This window comes from Myripristis murdjan, chromosome 16 (genome assembly GCF_902150065.1).
Source record: "Myripristis murdjan chromosome 16, fMyrMur1.1, whole genome shotgun sequence".
Classification (NCBI taxonomy): domain Eukaryota; kingdom Metazoa; phylum Chordata; class Actinopteri; order Holocentriformes; family Holocentridae; genus Myripristis; species Myripristis murdjan.
The window spans coordinates 12,681,403-12,699,289 of record NC_043995.1 but is presented as its reverse complement, the minus strand read 5'-3'; the positions used below and the strand labels follow the sequence as shown (position 1 = coordinate 12,699,289).

Sequence of the window (17,887 nt, the reverse complement as noted above, 5' to 3'; positions counted from 1 at the left end):
TTTCCTCTGATCACTTGACACATGCTCAGTAGGGCTTCAAAGACATGGAGCTTTCACTAGCTGTGAGATGTGACAGTTGGAGCTGTTAAAGAGGATGAATAATCACCATCAGAACACCAACATGTTTATAGGAGACCAGACTGGCAGCTCCACAAACCAGCTGAACGCTGAGACAGAGAGCAGAGGGAGCGGTCAGGGAGAGGGGGAGAGCAGAACAGAGGTGTAAAAGAAAGAGGAAGGGTGTATGGACAGAGGTTGGCCTCATATTAGCTCAGTGGCTTAACAGAGGGTGAGGTGGAGGACATGGTTGAGATGGCATAAGGCAGGGGAAATAACCCCACTGTAAGAGGACTCACAGGACTTGTTAGGCCTGGGCAAGTTTTAGAGAATTGGGCGCTCCCGTCGTTTCATTTGAATTTAGAGCTCTCTAGTTGTCCCTGTCTTTCTCATTCTCTGTCCCTGCCCTCCCCCCTCCATTGCTCTTGCTGTGTTTCTGTTCTCTTTCTGTAACTGCCCTCGTCCTTAGTTTGACTCCGAGGAACATGCCTACCTTCTTCCCTGAAGAGATGCCGGGCGCCAAGTCACTCTAACAAGATGTGGCAGTTTCCTTCCAAATAATGGCCCAAGGATTAACAAACACAGTCCTGGGATGATATTAAAATTCAAGTGGAGAGCTACATGAAGGCTGGCCTTACCTTGGTCCTGCCTATACTGGAGCTCTGCTCTGCACACCTTTTAATCGGCCCAGCAGACTCTCTCTGGGGAGGGGCTTTCACATGCTGGCCAAGTCAAAAAAGTAGAGGATCACAAAATTCTCTCACTGGTCTCTGTTTCAGGTCAAGGTTACCCATAAGGTCTTAAGAATTACATTTTTAAACAGTTTTTTTTTTTTTGTCTGTGTGTGTGTGTTTTGTTTTGTTTTGTTTTGTTTTGTTTTGTTTTAAGATGAAAACCGCAGTGAATACCGGCTTTAAGGCCTGGCCAAAAACTAATAATCCTAGACAAGTGATGGCGTCTTCCTAGAACAGTGACTCAGATTAAATTTTATTCAATTTTCATATTCATATTCAAATGAATTAAAAACGTCATGCTTTGAACGTTTTTATTTTATTTTATTTTATTATAATTTTTTTCACAGTAAAGATTCAGGCTGGAATAAGCTAGTTAATGGAATTAATTAATGCTACAATACCTGCCCATTTCCCTCTCCACTGAGCCTCATTCAGAATCTGCACTAAGCTTTCTGTGCATTTATATACATACAACACACACACACACACACACACACACACACACTCACACACACAGCCAAACACTAGCAATCCAGGGTCCACTCCACCCTTGTGGTAACACTCTGATGGTGTGTAATAGATTGTCGTGGTAAGTCAGAGTGACGCGGTGTGAATGTGTGTGACCAGGACTGATGTTTCCAAAGCTCAGCAGGGCGGTCTCTGTTTACTTTAGGATTTCATCAATGATGATTGGTGAGGGGTGTGAACGCAACATGATGTATTTTTGGGGTCTGCTTTACAGGAGTGTGTGTTGTCAGAGAAGTGTGCATGCATATGTGTGTATGTATTCTTGCATATGTGCCTGTTGAATTTTCCAGTGTGGTAAGGCGCAGCAGGAAGTGTGACGGAGCTGTTTGGTTGGGATTAGGATGTTTTTAAGGGGTATGGGGGATATTCAGGGGACTGACGTTAGCACTGAGACTGTGGTATTGCCAGTGATTACCACAACTGAACTCAGTCATACATACCCACGCGTGCAAACACAGGCACTCACGCAGAAACTGCACTGCGAATCCAACTTCACAAATTCACATCTACAGACACTGATGCCTGCATGGGGTTGCATATTCTGCTTGTACATGCACATGCGCGTGCACACATACACACACACAATAAGGTGAGTTTTTCTGGCTCAGTATAGGGCTTTGGAAGTTCCTGCTTGGGCCTGCAAACACAATCGAAAATCCACCTCCACCATGAAGTTAGACCCTATTTTCAATGGTGAAATGGTTTGATCATATTTATCCTGATATGAAAATAATAAACAGGTAGTTGACAAATAAGCCCCCCAAAAAGATGAATCATTGTAAATGCATCAAATAATATCTTGATTTTGATTGCATGCTTTTTGATGCAACAGTGATGTGAATCTTAAGACTTTTAAATGAGCTTTCACTCTGTTGTGATCATTTGAAAAATGATGAAGTAATGAAGCAGAAGCTAACCAGGCAGGAGCTATTACAGAGTACTGAAATATATATTCATTCTGGTTTCTATCATAAGGCAATATAAAATTTAGGTAGGTCTGCAAAATTTTAAAATCTCACTTAATCAAAAAACAGAAAAATACCAAGACTGGATAAATAATTTGATTGTTCTCATTTAGTTTTGGAACACTGCATGCAGACCTGCCTACCCAGTGTTAGAAGCTGCTGGCTTTACAGCTTTACAGCAATACATCATCCTCTATCCTTAGCTCCTCACATTGGATGAGGAACAGCTCCCTAAAAAAAACCCTTTAATAGGGAGAAAAAATAGGAAGAAACCTCAGGAGGGATCCCTCCCCATGACAGACAGATGTACAGTGGATGTTGTAAGCACAGAACAGAGCACAAATTACGGATGCTGAGTGGGTGTGATCTAGCTCGCATACCAGGCGTTGATAACTATTGCTTCCTCATTTCTGCTATTTAATCAAAAACATTTTTGCTGTATTTTCAGTTGTGTTGCATATCTTACTGAACACAGTTGCTCTTACTTGACTTGACTTAACTAGTGAATGTGGGTAGAGCAGCACTCATGTGCTCAGCAACCAAAAATAGGACGTGGGAATCTCTCACTTAAAATGGTTCTAAATCATGTTTTACAGCACCAAATTATCATTTTTTCGTTCTGATGGCTTTGATGATTGCCAATTATGCTTTGGCGGCCACAAAAAAAAAAAAAAAAAAAAAAAACGCTCTGCAGGAAAAACCCTGTTACCCAAATACACACATACAGACAGCATTTGCCGAATATATATATATGCACATACAAGTGCACCCACACACACTACATTGTGGCACCCAGCTCCATAGCCACACCCAGACAATGGTACCCCCATGTGCACGCGCTCACACACACACACACACACACACACACACACACACACATACACACACACACACACACACACACACACACACACACACACACACACACACACACACACACACACACACACACACACAGGCACACACACACTTGGGCACATGCACTGCATGCCCAGTCCCTGGGGTAAAGCCTCTCTGGTCTAGACAGGCAGGCCACATGACAGAAAGCAGCAGCCACAGAACTCTGTCATGCCTGTATGGAACCCCTGCAGTGCAGAGCAGGAAACAGCTCTCTAATGCAGTGTGACAGCAGTACTCCAACACACACACAACCCTCTACAACAAAATACTATTGACAACCCAATGATATCACAGCGGTTTGTGCAGCACTCTCTGCACATTACTCAATGGAAGACAGTCCATGAAACACAATCTCTCCTGTCAAAGTCAATTTTTGCCATCTGTAAGTTTCTGGATATTTAGTGAAGGATAAGAATATTGGAATTGGTTGTATACAAGGCTCTCAGAAACAGTAAGAATGAGAGAGAAAACCATCAGATGGTATGGAGGTATGGGAAAGTGTAGGTTGTCATTGTGAAGAAATGTACAAAATGTACAGTGTGGTGAACGTGCTGTGCATAATATGTAATGATGCAACACTGATTGTAGGCATCATGACAAATACAGTCCATTTCATAGTCCCTGAGTGCCAGAGGCACCTGGATGCTGACTGTGAGAAAATACTGTAAGAGAGTCCAGACATGATGATCTCGACCTTCAGTTAGCTTCTCTCTGGATGCAGACGCGCGCACACACACACACACACACACACACACACACACACACACACACACACACACACACACACACACACACACACACACCCACCTGTGACTTCAGTTATGCGATGGACACACACCCTCCTGCCCACAGGTTTTGGGCTGGAACTATAACTACTATAGTGTTCATCCTTCCACCCCAGTAACACACTCCTGTTGCCATGCCGACCTTTATGGCTGTTTTAGTGATACTTGGGAGCGTGGCGTCTGAGGAGGCACGGTGGGGCTGTGACATCAGCGCTATTTCATGACAACTGTGGGATTGAGCTGCTGAGCAAGGCAGACCTTTAAATCATGGAATATGTCTTAATGTGTCTTCAGAGAGGACCCCCCCACACACACACACCACCACCACCTCTGGCGCCCTGATGGCTTTAACATCCACAGACCTCAGGCTAACCTGATAGAATGTGTGTTCTGTCTATACGTCTCTCTCTCTCTTTCCTTTTTTTCTGTATCTTTTTCTGCCTCTCTCTCCCTCACTCTCTTTCTATTTCTCCACTCCACTTTTTCAGTCTCATATTCTGTTTTCCCCTCTGTTACCCCCTCCTCCATTCCCCCCTCCTCTCCCCCCTTCGGTTCACATTGACTGAAGGTGTGTTTTAACCTTCAGGGTTCATCTGGTCACTGTAATGGCTAATAGGGGGGCTGTTGCTGTGTGATTTGTGTGCTTGGCCGTTGCCATGAGTGTCAGCATAGACAAACAGCCATCGTCTGGACCACAGCAGGCACACCAGGACATGTCATGTCTAGGACACTTGTGTGTGTGTGTTTACTCCCATAGTAGCTCCTTGTCTCCTCTCCCCTCTAGGAGACAGGGGGCCAGCATTACATCACCTCGATGAAGTGTCAATTAAACATCATATAACATGATACTGCACAATAGATGGAAATAACACTGAATTAAATAAAGGATACATACAGTACAGTACGTTTTCTCACGTACAGCATATTAATTTTATGGTGTATTTTTTTTACATTGTCCTCTAAGGCTTTTGTCATAAAATTAAGAAGTTATTTAAGTCTAGCACCCAAAGTTCCACGGGTTCTCACACTTTGTTAAGCCTGTGACTCACATGGATGCCCTCTCAACTCTTGCACATAGACTCATTAAAACATGACAGTACTTGTCACACCCACCAGAAAAAGGTCCACAACCAAAATTTTTGTTTTTGGTTCATACTGTAAGAAAACAACTATAATGTCTTCTGTGTTTTTCACTTCCTCTTTCTGTGTTAGAATCACGTCCACTATCCATCCCGATGAAGGTGATGCCTAGCACTGCACCAGTGGAGTCATGGGCAACCTCAGAAGAGCGAATGAAGGAACTCATTACCCATGCATGGAATGCTGTTAAACGCCTTACTGTACAGGTACTGTACCTTACTGTGTACCTCTACAGTGTATTTGTAAAGAAGTATTCAGGGTAGGAATGTAATGTAATATACTTTCTGGCCCTTTGATTTTTCTCACAGTCCTGTTATCTGCACTACTCTACTCTCTCTACTCATACAGTTCCTAGGCTCAAATCTCCCTGTTGGCAACCATCTGCTGAAGTATCATTGAGCAAATTCCTGAATCATTACTTCTTCTCTTTCATCTCTGCCTCATATCTATCCTAACATTCACTCCAAATGTCAATATTATTATATAGTATACAACTGTCCACACCACATCCATCATTTGGGTTTACACAAAATCATCCCTGCCACCTTCTTCCTCTTTCACATCATTTGATGGTTGAGGGCTGTCACACATGATCATGAAGGCTGAGAGCAACACCACATTGCTACTGACCAGCTCTTCTGTCCTCTCCTCTCCTGTCTCTCACTCTTGTCCCCTCTCCTCTCCTTCTCTGTGTTCTCCGCTTTGAAGTTTGGCCCAGCCTAGCCCAGCCCAGCCCAGCTTAGCTCTCTATGTGGCAGGAACCATGTGGCTTCCAGGGACTTCTGTTAGCTGTTAGCCCATTAGCCTGTTTCACATACAAATGCATACGTAGTGTCTCATATTCATTTGTGGCTGGCTGACTTCCTGGTTGACTGACTGGCTGACTGGCCCTGTCTGTCTGTTTAACTGTCCAGCTGGGTAGTTAAGTGCTCCCATTGTGCAGCTGCTTGCTGTGTCTTGACTGGGCCAGTCGACAGAGCCCACATTACAACCAGCCCCATCTGAAGTGCATCAGCCGGCGGTGACAAGTCTCTGACAGGCTTCCTCTTGATGCTGTAGCTCAGAGGACTTCCATTCACATACATACACATATTGATGTGTGCATTTGTGTGTCTCTGTGCTGAAATGCGCACACATTTAGTTTGTATGTGGACAGAGATGTTTGTGTTCATTAGCATGTTATAGTAATATAACATTTACATTAATTACCTTTGTGTTACTAAGGTCAGGACATGTGGCATGTTCACATTAACAGAGAAGTCCTTTTTTGACCTGGTTACACAACCAAGTTCTGACTTGAATATTTTAAGACTGATTAGTCACATAATATAATAACCCAGTTAAGCTCATAATCTCAGAATGAGAAACCCAGTTAAAATTCCTTCCTTACTTGAATATTACAGTTACTGTGTTACTGCATGGAAACACCTTACTTTTTCCATTTTTGATTTTCAGTGTTGGTGTAAACTCAGAGAAGATTATGGGTACATTTTAGTGTCAACAAAAGCTGGATGCCCCTTTTTGTACTTTTTGGTGGCAGACTGTTGTACATGCAAATAGGTCACCACAGGTGGACAGGAATTTTCTATTAAGTTGTTTATTCATGGAAACAGATACTCAATCACAGGGTATCAATGTTGCATCTAAACAACTTAATCCATATAAGAATTGAAGTGGAGCATGACCAATAGCCGTGTTTCTTCATGCATGTAAATGTAACCAGTGGTGCAGAAGTTCAGCAACCACTCTTAATTCATTTTAATTCTAATTGTTAGGACCACACAAACTGTTGTCACTCAAAATTCAAAGAAAGCATGACGCATGTGAATTGAAATAATGCTCCAGAGCTCTGGTCCCATGTCAGCCTGTTGAGTTGTTTACAGTACTTCCACAAAAGTTAACTCAACCCTCTAATAGTTTGCTGAGCCCGTCATTGCCTCCACTTTCCTCTGTCCCCTTCGGCAGTGTGACTGGGACCACACCACGTACTGCAGCAGCAATTAGGAAACAGGCTGTCCTGTTGACATGGGAGTGGAAGCAAACCAAACCAACCGACCCGACAGCTGGTACCCCAGGCCTTGGAGATCCCCAAAGTTAAACCACTCCATTTATTTTAGTGTGGTGTAAACAGAATACCTAATGGCTCACACTTCTGCTGCACATGTGCCCAATTTGGCATCCAAGGCTCTCTTTCCATCATTTGTGGGGGAGAAAGAGAGAGAGACAGAGAGAGACAGCGAGGGACAGGGAGAAAGTTACAAAAGTATTTATTATTCTACGGCTGCTGAGACCACTTAAGGCTGAGATGGCTGTTTAAGGAATGGGGACACGTGATAGCTGGTGGTTGTGTAAATTGTTTTAAACCTCTCTGGGTCCCGGATGCTCTCCATACATTGTCGCGGGAGTATGACATGCATGTCTTGTTATGGAGCAGCCAGGGAGGATCATACAGACCCATTATGGAGATGCTACAGATGCTATACCGCACGCTTAACAGCTTAACAGAAGTAGTTAAGAAAGAAGGGCTTATGCATTTGCAGCTCATTTCTGTTGTCATATATTCCACCACTGTCAGCAGTTCATAAATAGTGTATCATATTGGGAACAGGAATTTCTCTCGTCTTTGTCTAAATTTTCATTTACTTTAGCAGCTGTGTAGATCATTCAAGGTCAAATGCACTTTGCTTTCCGTTTGCAACATTGCTGTATCATCCCTCAACTTAACTCAAGAAAAAGGGCAACCACATGAAATCTACGTAAGCAGCTTTGTAACAGGCCACAACCCCATTACTGCATGTTTTTTTCTTTACCCTGCTCTGTATTTTATTATACTGTGACTGTATACTTAAATTTATCTCACGTTATGCCTGAGACACGTCTCCCACTGAGGGTGTGAAGCAATAGTAGCAGCTGGAAAAAAGCATAACATGCACTTTTTCTATTTGCAGCTTTCTACTCTAAAATCATCCTTCACACCATAGTTGTCTTTTTCAATGACATGCATAGTGAGGATTGATTCCCAGTGATGTGCTGTCATGCTTAGTTAGGGCACAGATTATTATCTGAATCCATGAGTGTCACACTCTATCCATGCCTGAGTATCTCAACCAAAGCCCAGAAATGATTCTGGGCCATAGTTCCTCCATGACTTAAGACTCAGTACATTTTGTTTAAGACCCTCTTCTCCCATTACCCCTATATGAAAGATTGGCAATTTTCACTCTGTAACCAAAATGGACCCGTGAAACAATAATTGTGATCCATTCAAAACCATCAGAGAGCTTCTTTTATTTTCTTTAAGAAGCTGTCAATGATAAAGACAGATGGATGGCTAATGTTGAAACCAGACAAGCGGGCCTGCTCAAAGACAAATGGATCAGTTTACTCGCAGAGCTATGAGAATCACTGCTTGGACGGATAGGGGGTCCCACACTTCGTTTAAACAGTAGTTCATCAGTTCAGAGGCTTCTCATGAAAGACTGACTGGGAGAAACAAAATCTTGAGAGAGTGAGGAGAAAGAAATCCACAAAGAGCAGAAGAGCCAATGTCTTTCCCACACAATTGCAACAGGCATGGTGAGGTAATAGGGACATACCATCCAAACTGAGACTCTGAGGCCCAAGGTGATGCAGTCTCCTGGACCATTACAGACAGCACAGATGATCAGTGCTGCGAACACAAAAAGGGAGAGAAAAGAGTGTATGTTTTTCCTTTAAAGAGGCAGCTGGTTCCATGGTCTTGCAGAACTGTAATATGTGTAGGTGGTGTTATTTTAGTAGTCACTTCAGGTTAGGGCTGAAAGGCAGTGCTGTAATTGTCACTCTGGCCAATGTGGCCTGGCACATCTTGAAATGGCCATTTGCCCTCAGCCTTGCAGTTCTGACCCTCAGCCTTGCTCCCGCCCTCTTTCTCAAACTCATTGCCATTTGTTTCTCCTTTCATGTACCTCCTCAAAGTTATTGTGACCTCCCTCACTCTTTATTCCCCCTCATGTACTTCTCTATAGCTCCCCGCCTGTGCCATGCATCCACGCTACATTTCTTCCCTGTGCTCACCCTTAGCCCTTTTCATTCTGTCATCTTCAACAGAGTCATGGCCACTCTCTCCTAGTCCTCCTCCCCCTTCTCCCTGAGGACACCCATGTTCTCTTTGGGCCCTGATAATAATTGCAAGTGAGCAGGACACTGATTCTATTTCAGGAATTTTGCAATAATTCCTTCTATTTAACACATGAATGTGTTCAGTGCTGGCAGCGAAGTACGTTGCTACCAAAACTGAAATGGGATCCTCTGAAACAGAGAGACCGTTGCCATGGAAAAATGAAGTAACGCTGCTCCCAGCAGCTGCCATGCATTAATGAATAGGATATTTTTTGAGAGAGAAAGAGGAGAAAGAGAAGCAGGGTAGAAAAGGTAAAGCGATGGAAATGAGACGGGGGAAGTTGAGGAAGAGAGGAAGAAGGAGAAAACAAATGGGGACGGGGGAAGAGGGGTGGCGGGTAGAGAGATAGAGAGAAAAGGATCATGTGTATGTTTGGTGTGGCTCAGAGCAAGCTGGCCAGATGGTTTCCATGAACAGTATCTGACCCCCGGCTGGAGCGCCTGCTTCATACAGGCACATTACTTCATCTTCTGCCCCCTCCCTCAACCAGCCCCCCATCCTCCCTATCTTTGTCACATCTCACAATTGTCAAATGAATTGCAATTAGAACTTTCATTTTTGCCACTTAAATCACAATGCCTCCCTAAAAACCATAGTAATAAATTATCAACAGTTTAAATTTTGTCCACCTGAACTACAGGTCCCTTAATTGTCATAGTCAGAGAATCCCTGGCATTATGTACCCTTATTTAATTAAAATAGCCTTAGTTGTCTTGGTACATATAACTCAAGGTGCCTTGCAGTGCATTAAGTTCTTCTATGTATGTGCATTTGGTACATTTTGCTGTGACGAGGGCAAATGCCCAGCTGGTACCTTTATTAATCAGAAGAGTAAAAGGACAGTGTTCCAGCCTGAATTGGGCCTTTGTCAGGTTAGATTTCAAAAGAGATAATTGGCTCTACATAGACAAGATCACAGGTAAGAAGGTGTAATTACACCAAACTAGCCTGCCGTGGAAAGATTCAGCAACCACTGCTTGTAAGCGTGTCTCACACACACACACACACAGTACGTGAGAGGTGTGAAGCGAGTGTAAACACTGCTCAATATCTTGCTCATGTGGGTGCACTCCACTCCATTGCTTCAGGCCCGAGCCCCATCTACGCCCGCTTTGATTAAATGTGTTTGACATCAGTTGCGCGCATCAAGTTAATTTGGTTTCATTTAGTTTGTGACAGCCTGTAAATCTTACTTGGTTGCATCAATTCAAATCCTTCCATGCGCAGGTGTGCAAGACCCTTTAATGATGAGATATATGACCCAACTATAGAGAAGACACAAAAGCATAACTGTGTATTTCTTTATAATCACTGCTCACTGAGCTACCATATCACAGAACGGTAAAGGATAGAAGATGTAGATAGTGTGTGGGTTCTACATCTTCTATCCTTTATATCAACTCAAGCCTGCAAATACTGTAAATTTCATGTAAGTGACTATATTGTTTTCTCCTGGAAAATGAAACCAAGCCCCAACACCATGAGTGCTGGCATAGGCTAATCATGGTTCTTCCTCTTATTATTAGTATTAATATTATTATTACTTGTGTTTTTATCAGTTATTCCTTTATTGTTATTGTTAATTTATATGTGTGTATATGTGTATGTATGTATATACACACACACACACGCACACACACACGCACACACACACACACACACACACACACACACACACACACATATACACATACATGTGTGTGTATATATGTGTGTGTATGTGTATATATATATGTATGTATACCGTATTTCACCAATTAATCGCCCGGCCGCAAATAGCCGCCGGGTTCTTATAAACGCCTGGGGTCTGCACCCATTTTGCATATTAAACGCCCACCCGAATAACGGCCGGGGCGATTATTTGCATCATAATGAGGTAACCCAAAATAAGGCTACTCACCTTATTTTTGCAGAAGTAAATAGTTATCCGCACAATAACAGTGCGGCACTTTTGTTTTCTGGCAAAATAAGAGCGCTAGCTAACGTTAGAAAAAAAAGGGTGCACCGTCATCTTAAATTGCCGGACTATAAATATGTTGGACAGTAACTGTCATCACAATAATGGCCTGGTGCAGGTCTGTGCAAAAATAAATAAAGGCCTGCAGCGAATAGCCGCCTGGTTCTTTTAAACGCCCGGGGTCCAAGTTGATTTGGCATATTAAATGCCCGGGCGATTAATTGGTGAAATACAGTAGATATATAGATATTATGTGTGTGCGTGTGTGTGTGTTTGTTTGTTCATTTATTATTTTTGTTTTGCTTTGTTGCTTCAAGGTCAGGAAAAGTTGATCAAGTGCACTTAAAAGTGGGAAATCGTTAAATCAGTAAAATGAGCCATAATATAATATAACAGCAATTACATTAATTTGCTATCACCATCACATACCGAAGCTACCTACACACTCACTGCATGCCCTCAGAGACCCCATGACAAAATATAGTCTGACCCACATCCCATTTTTTGTGAATGAAAAAGAGAAACTCTAAACATCCCACCTTTTTGAAACAGTATGACGACACACCGCTTTGGATAGCTAGAGGCCGAGTGCTGACCAGATAATCTTTTGGGTCAGGCCATAGCCAACTGTGGTTGAACTAAAGTGTATGTGCTTCAATAGAGCCTCTGTGGCACAAATGGGAAATGACATGCTGCGGTGTTTATGTTTAAGAGAACAGGAAAAGGAATAGGCTTTTATTATAGCTCGCGGTTCCTGGTTGTCTAACGGAAAGCTAAGTGTAGAATGGCGGTGGTGCAAAAACACAGTAGAGAGAGGTTAATGCCAGGGGCAGAAATTGCTATGTCCTTCCTGTCTGTCACTGAATTCATTGGAATTGAAGGAAGGCAGGAGACAAGGAGGTGCTGAGAGGGAGAGAGGGGGAAGCGCTAAGGGAATATGAGAGAGAAAGCAAGAGAAAGAGTGCACATTCTCCCCTGATTACATAGTGGACCTCTCTAGTATCGGCTGATCCAAATCAAGGCCCCAGCAGCATATAACAGTAGATGTGTTATTAGCTGTTTACTGTGTGTTTTTGTGTGTGTGTGTGTGTGTGTGTGTGTGTGTGTACACTCATGTTCACGTGTGTACTCTTGTGCATGTGTGTGGCCAGAATCCTGTTCCATCATCTGCTGCTGTAGCCATACACTGATGACCTCACTGCCATTACACAAGCACGCACATTCACACACACGCACGCACGCACGCACGCACACACACACACACACACGCACACATATCATGACCCTCTCACTGGACTTGCCTGGAAAAGTGCTTACCAGGATTCTCTGGTGTCTGTAACCTCTTGACTCCCCGAGGCCTCAAGGCCTGCAAATGATTTTCTTCAGGCCAGAAACGCTGAACCACTACAACATTTCTTAAGTACAAAATTGTCACTGCAGCCCAATTTTCAAGATTGGGATGTGCTAAGAAAGTGTCTGAAAAAAATGATGTGTGGTTTTCACCCCATCTTCAGAATGTGCTTTGGAAAGCATATTTGGAGCTGAATCTGGTTAAAATTTTGGAATATGCAATCCACCCTTGGTCTGGGGACAGACAAGAAAGCCATGCCAAGCACAGGTCATATCAGATCAGCTGAGGTGCAGAACAGCCCAGTTTGGCCTATTTTATCAGTGTATTTCACCAGGACACACCACATAAATCAACAGCACTGGGAATGTGACGGAGTAAGCCAATTAAAGCTTTTTCCATCTGCAGTCCATCACTATCTGAGTCACTCCAGCTCAGCCTAGGATCCCATACAGTTACCTCCACTGGCTTCAGCTAGACCACAGCCCCTCTGTTGATTAATAAAGCCCAGCCCAAATTGTACCCCCGGCCCAACTTCATCCCAAAGTATAGTTTTTGTGAAGTCTTTTTATGTCTGCAGTGTTAAGCACCATCATTCACCACCAATTCAGAGTATTGTATAGCCTAATCCCAGCCTTGGCCTCAGCCCAGTCCAGTCTGGTCCAGTTCAGTCCAGTTTATCTCCAACTCACAGGCCAATTTCAGTCCTCTCTCCCAGTCTCACCAAACCCAACCTGACCTCCCCTACCTTTAGCTCAGCCTGGTCCTTCCCCAACTATTACACCAGCTGAGTCACAGTTACCCTCTCCCAGTGCTTTTGGAGTCCTATCGTGGCCTGGCCACCTCTGGGACCCCATCTGTAGTGGCTCACCAAGCTCAGGTGGTGGAGGGGTGATGGTGGGAGCTTTTGGTTGGGGTGGGCTAGCCACACTCCTAAGGCCACTGTTGGATCAATAAACGCAACGATCAAAGCCGCAATTAACCCACCGCGCTAACACAAACAGCCGGCCCAGCAGAAACAAACAAAGCCTTCATGTCACCTAAAGCGTTTATTTTTGCAGATTTCCACCTCAGCCAGGGAGACCTCCAGCGCTTGTCAGCTTCTGTAAGCAGTGTTAGGAGAGAGGAATGCAGGGCCACAGGGACGGCTGAATGGCTGGCTGCCTGGCTGTGTTGCACTGCCAGGCCACCGGCTTATTGCTTGTGGTTGTGTGTGGGTGAGACCTAGCCTATTTGTTGTCAGGAAGGATCATGCTTAAACGCCTGCCTCATTGACATCAGGGAGGGAAGATGCTTTCTGAGGTTGCAGCAGGCACTTAATGTGCATACGTCCATGCACCACAACACACATCTGCACACTGTCATGCTCAGATACACACATTAATCATCCCAATTTTCAGAGAGACACTATTTACGCTATTACTCCCACTGTTCCAAATGTGTTTCTGGACAAAGCTCAGAAATGCAAGGGGATGCTGTGCTGAGGGACAGAGGTCAGAAGGTTAACAGCGGGCGGGTGTTAGGAAAGGGAGATGAGTGTGTTTGTATGTGTGTATGTCAGGGGAGTTGTTCTGTGGACCTTCTGTTCATCCGAGTGGCCGCTCAGGAAAGACACAGTGTCCCGTCCGGCACAGGCACAGGAAGATTACATTTGGAGAGGTATCAGGTTTTTAAAAACAAAGGGATGTGTTTTCCGTTTGCTGCCGATCCCTCCAGTGAGGGTTTTGCTCCTCCAGAGTTGCAAATGTTTTCACCGGGGATGCTGGGACGATGTTTCTAATTTCCTCTTCTCTATCTCTGGGTGATTTCCTGTGTGTCGTGACTCGCTCATTGTATGTGAGTGTGTGTGTGTAGTGGAGAAAGTGAGAGAAAAAAGTGATAGTTCGTATTTTTGTGCCAGTACTTGTGCGCTTTAATATACAAGCGTGTGTGTGTGTTTCACGTTTTGTGTGCTTGTACCATAGAGAGGTGATTTGGCCTACAGGGTTTCTGTTGCACTGAGCCCTGTACAGAGTCAGAGCCTCTGCAGGTTTTTCTTCCCTGCAGCGATGTGAAAACAATGGGCCAAACAGCGGATCTGACCTCAGCACTGGAAGACAAATGTCAGACATGTATTTCACTAATGCTAGATGACTATGACAGAAATTAGATTTGCTCTGTCAGAATTATCTAGTATTACAAAGGTGTCCTTTATCAAAGGAAGAATAGGCAGTTTACCCTGCACCATTTGGTCATTACTTAATTAGATGAGGCAGTTGAAATATTAGGTTGTACATTATTTTTGGCCCAGAATCCAAAATTGAATAAATATCATTTCATCCTGTGAGCCTGGTTCATCAAAACATATGACTCTGGTCACGTGGGAACACACCAGCAGCAAGTCAGTGACTCATTTTGTGTCCCATGGCTTAACGAACACTACTATAGACATTAGAAACAGGAGAATGAAGTTTACACAGGGCAAACTGGATTTCCCACCCACCCAGATATGTGTCAGACACCCATTTATACACCAAGGCACTCAAGCCAGATAGCTTCTAAGAGTTCCCCATAATTTTAAGTGCTGAAATATTCCTGTTGTGTCTGTCTTCTAGTTGATACCTACCTCGCACGTCTGTCATTTGATATCATAATCATTCAGCATATAGAAACTATACCTTTAAACACAAGTATGCAAGACTAATATGCTAACAATGTAAGTTCCTCTTCAGAGTAGACAGGCTGTCCTCCATCTAGCTCACTAGTCTGTCATTTACTGGCAAGGCCAGGAGGATCCTAAGAGCCTCCTGTGGTTATATTGGCCATTTCCACATGGCCCCAGTCTTTTAAACCCTGAGTGTGTTTGGCCCTGAGCTTCCTCTCTATTAGAACCTGCTCTGCTGGAACCAGATAAACCATCTTCTCTAAGACTCAAGGGAGAAACGCTACACAAGACAGATCATGCACTCCCACTGCTGCTCAGAAGGGGAGGAAGTAAGGGACGATTTTTGGGGGTATTAAGACTGAAAGATTTGAAACAGGGTCCGTGCACATGTGGCTGGATTCTGAACACTGTCTGATGGAGTGGGGAGGTGATCAGGAATAAAACTGAGCAGAACTTCTGCCACAAAAAATGGAACAGTCTCCATATTTAGATCTCTGTGATGTGATGCCAGGCGGAGATGAGAAGGAAGAAATTGAGGAAGAAAAAAAAATGGCTTTCAGGCAACCTACCATTTAATCAAAATACCCTCCAAATGGATATTTTTCAGTTTTTTTTTTCCTTTTTTGCTTGTCTGTCTCTTTTCTGGTAGTGTTTATTTACTCTCAACAGCACATGCTAGCTTCCTGATCCAGAATGCAGATTGAATTAGAGCCTAAATGATTGTAGGAGATGAAAGTGAAATAAGATCCTTGTTCATCTGTAGGCCCAAGGGGAACAGATCAAGGACTAAGTCTCAGGGTAAGCACTGGTCACCTACTAAATAACCAGACTGTCACTCAAAACCACTGTCCCTCTCACTCCTTTTTGGCTGTGGAACTTTCTCCTTGGGCTCTTTATCTGTCAGTGCACATATTCAGACTTGTATTTGTGAAGAAGAATTGAGGTAATGAAGCAAGCGCACAGAGAGCTCTCTCCTTTTGCAGTACATTACATATAGCTGTCTGATGTTTCCAGCCAGTCTCTCAGGACCCTGATGGCTGTATACTGTCAGATCTGTGGCCCGTCATCTCTGAATGAGCCCACCAAATACCGCAGAACTCCTCCTTAGTGCACATTGCAGTTTATATGATATGGATGCACTGATGGATGTTGGCAGGAGTGAAATACATAAACAGATCTTTCTTGGTTTCCCACATTCCCACACAGCCGTCACAGATTCAAACCCAGATTCAAACCAACAACCTTAAGGTCATAACACTTGTTCTCTATAACCTCTTGGCCTCCAATACCCATTCTAGATGCATGGACACATACGTTTTCTATCTTTGTCTCACTCACACACATTCAGCATTCACTACTGTATTTTTGCTCAGTCCTTGTCTCTGTGCCAAACAGCCGTGTCCCTGTTTCTCTGTATAAAACACACTGGACCGACTCTTCAGTCAGTCCAGCCTTGGAAGGGGCCTTGGTGGTGATTTCACCCTCAGGGCAAACATAAGAGGAGGAGGAGAAGGAGAAAGGATGCTCAGCCAGCAGCCTTGTGGTGTTGAATTAAGTCAACACCCATAGTGGAGCAGGGAGGTGGCCTTATAACTTTAACATTGTTACTCTCTCTTTTGTACAATCAGCAATGTTGTGTAAAGGTTTTCATTGCTGTTGCAAGTGTCATCCTATAGAGCACTCTTTCTCAGCAAGGATATTAAAAAGTGAAGTGTGTTTTTTACCGCACAGAACTTGTAAAAAAATTGGTCAGCCAGTGTTGGCCTTTGTTTTTTTTGTTTTTTTTTTTGACAGAACATAATGCAGAAAAAAAGCTTTGGGCAATGTAAAAATAAATATTTGATCCTTTTTCTTAATTCAAGTTTAATACATACATACATACATACATACATATATACACTATATTGCCAAAAGTATTCGCTCATCTATCCAAATCATTGAATTCAGGTGTTCCAATCACTTCCATGACCACAGGTGTATAAAATCAAGCACCTAGGCATGCAGACTACTTCTACAAACATTTGTGAAAGAATGGGTCGCTCTCAGGAGCTCAGTGAATTCCAGCATGGTGCTGTAATAGTAATGTAATAGGATGCCACCTGTGCAGTAAGTCCAGTTGTGAAACTTCCTCGCTACTAAATATTCCACAATCAACTGTTAGTGGTACTATAACAAAGTGGAACGACAGCAACTCAGCCACGGAGTGGTAGGCCACATAAAATCACAGAGCGGGGTCAGCGGATGCTGAGACGCATAGTGCGCAGAGGACGCCAACTTTCTGCAGAGTCAATAGCTTGAGACCTTTAAACTTCATGTGATCTTCAGATTAGCTCAAGAGCAGTGCGTATAGAGCTTCATGGAATGGGTTTCCATGGCCGAGCAGCTGCATCCAAGCCTTACATCACCAAGCACCATGCAAAGCGTGGGATGCAATGGTGTAAAGCACACCGCCACTGGACTCTAGAGCAGTGGAGACGTGTTCTCTGCAGTGACGAATCACACTTCTCCGTCTGGCAATCTGATGGACGAGTCTGGGTTTGGAGGTTGCCAAGAGAACGGTACTTGTCTGACTGCATTGTGCCAAGTGTAAAGTTTGGTGGAGGGGGGATTATGGTGTGGGGTTGTTTTTCGGACGTTGGGCTCGGCCCCTTAGTTCCAGTGAAAGGA

General features: G+C 43.7%; 1 protein-coding gene across 3 annotated transcripts in view; it reads left to right on the top strand.

Annotated features, from left to right (window-relative positions):
• Positions 1-17,887, top strand: part of vps13b (vacuolar protein sorting 13 homolog B) — a 379,425-nt gene that overhangs the window by 169,876 nt on the left and 191,662 nt on the right. For all 3 annotated transcript variants that reach the window (XM_030071613.1, XM_030071615.1, XM_030071614.1), the window contains one exon: positions 5,182-5,315. In XM_030071613.1, the coding sequence (XP_029927473.1) occupies positions 5,182-5,315 (134 nt within the window). The remainder of the gene's footprint in view (positions 1-5,181; positions 5,316-17,887) is intronic.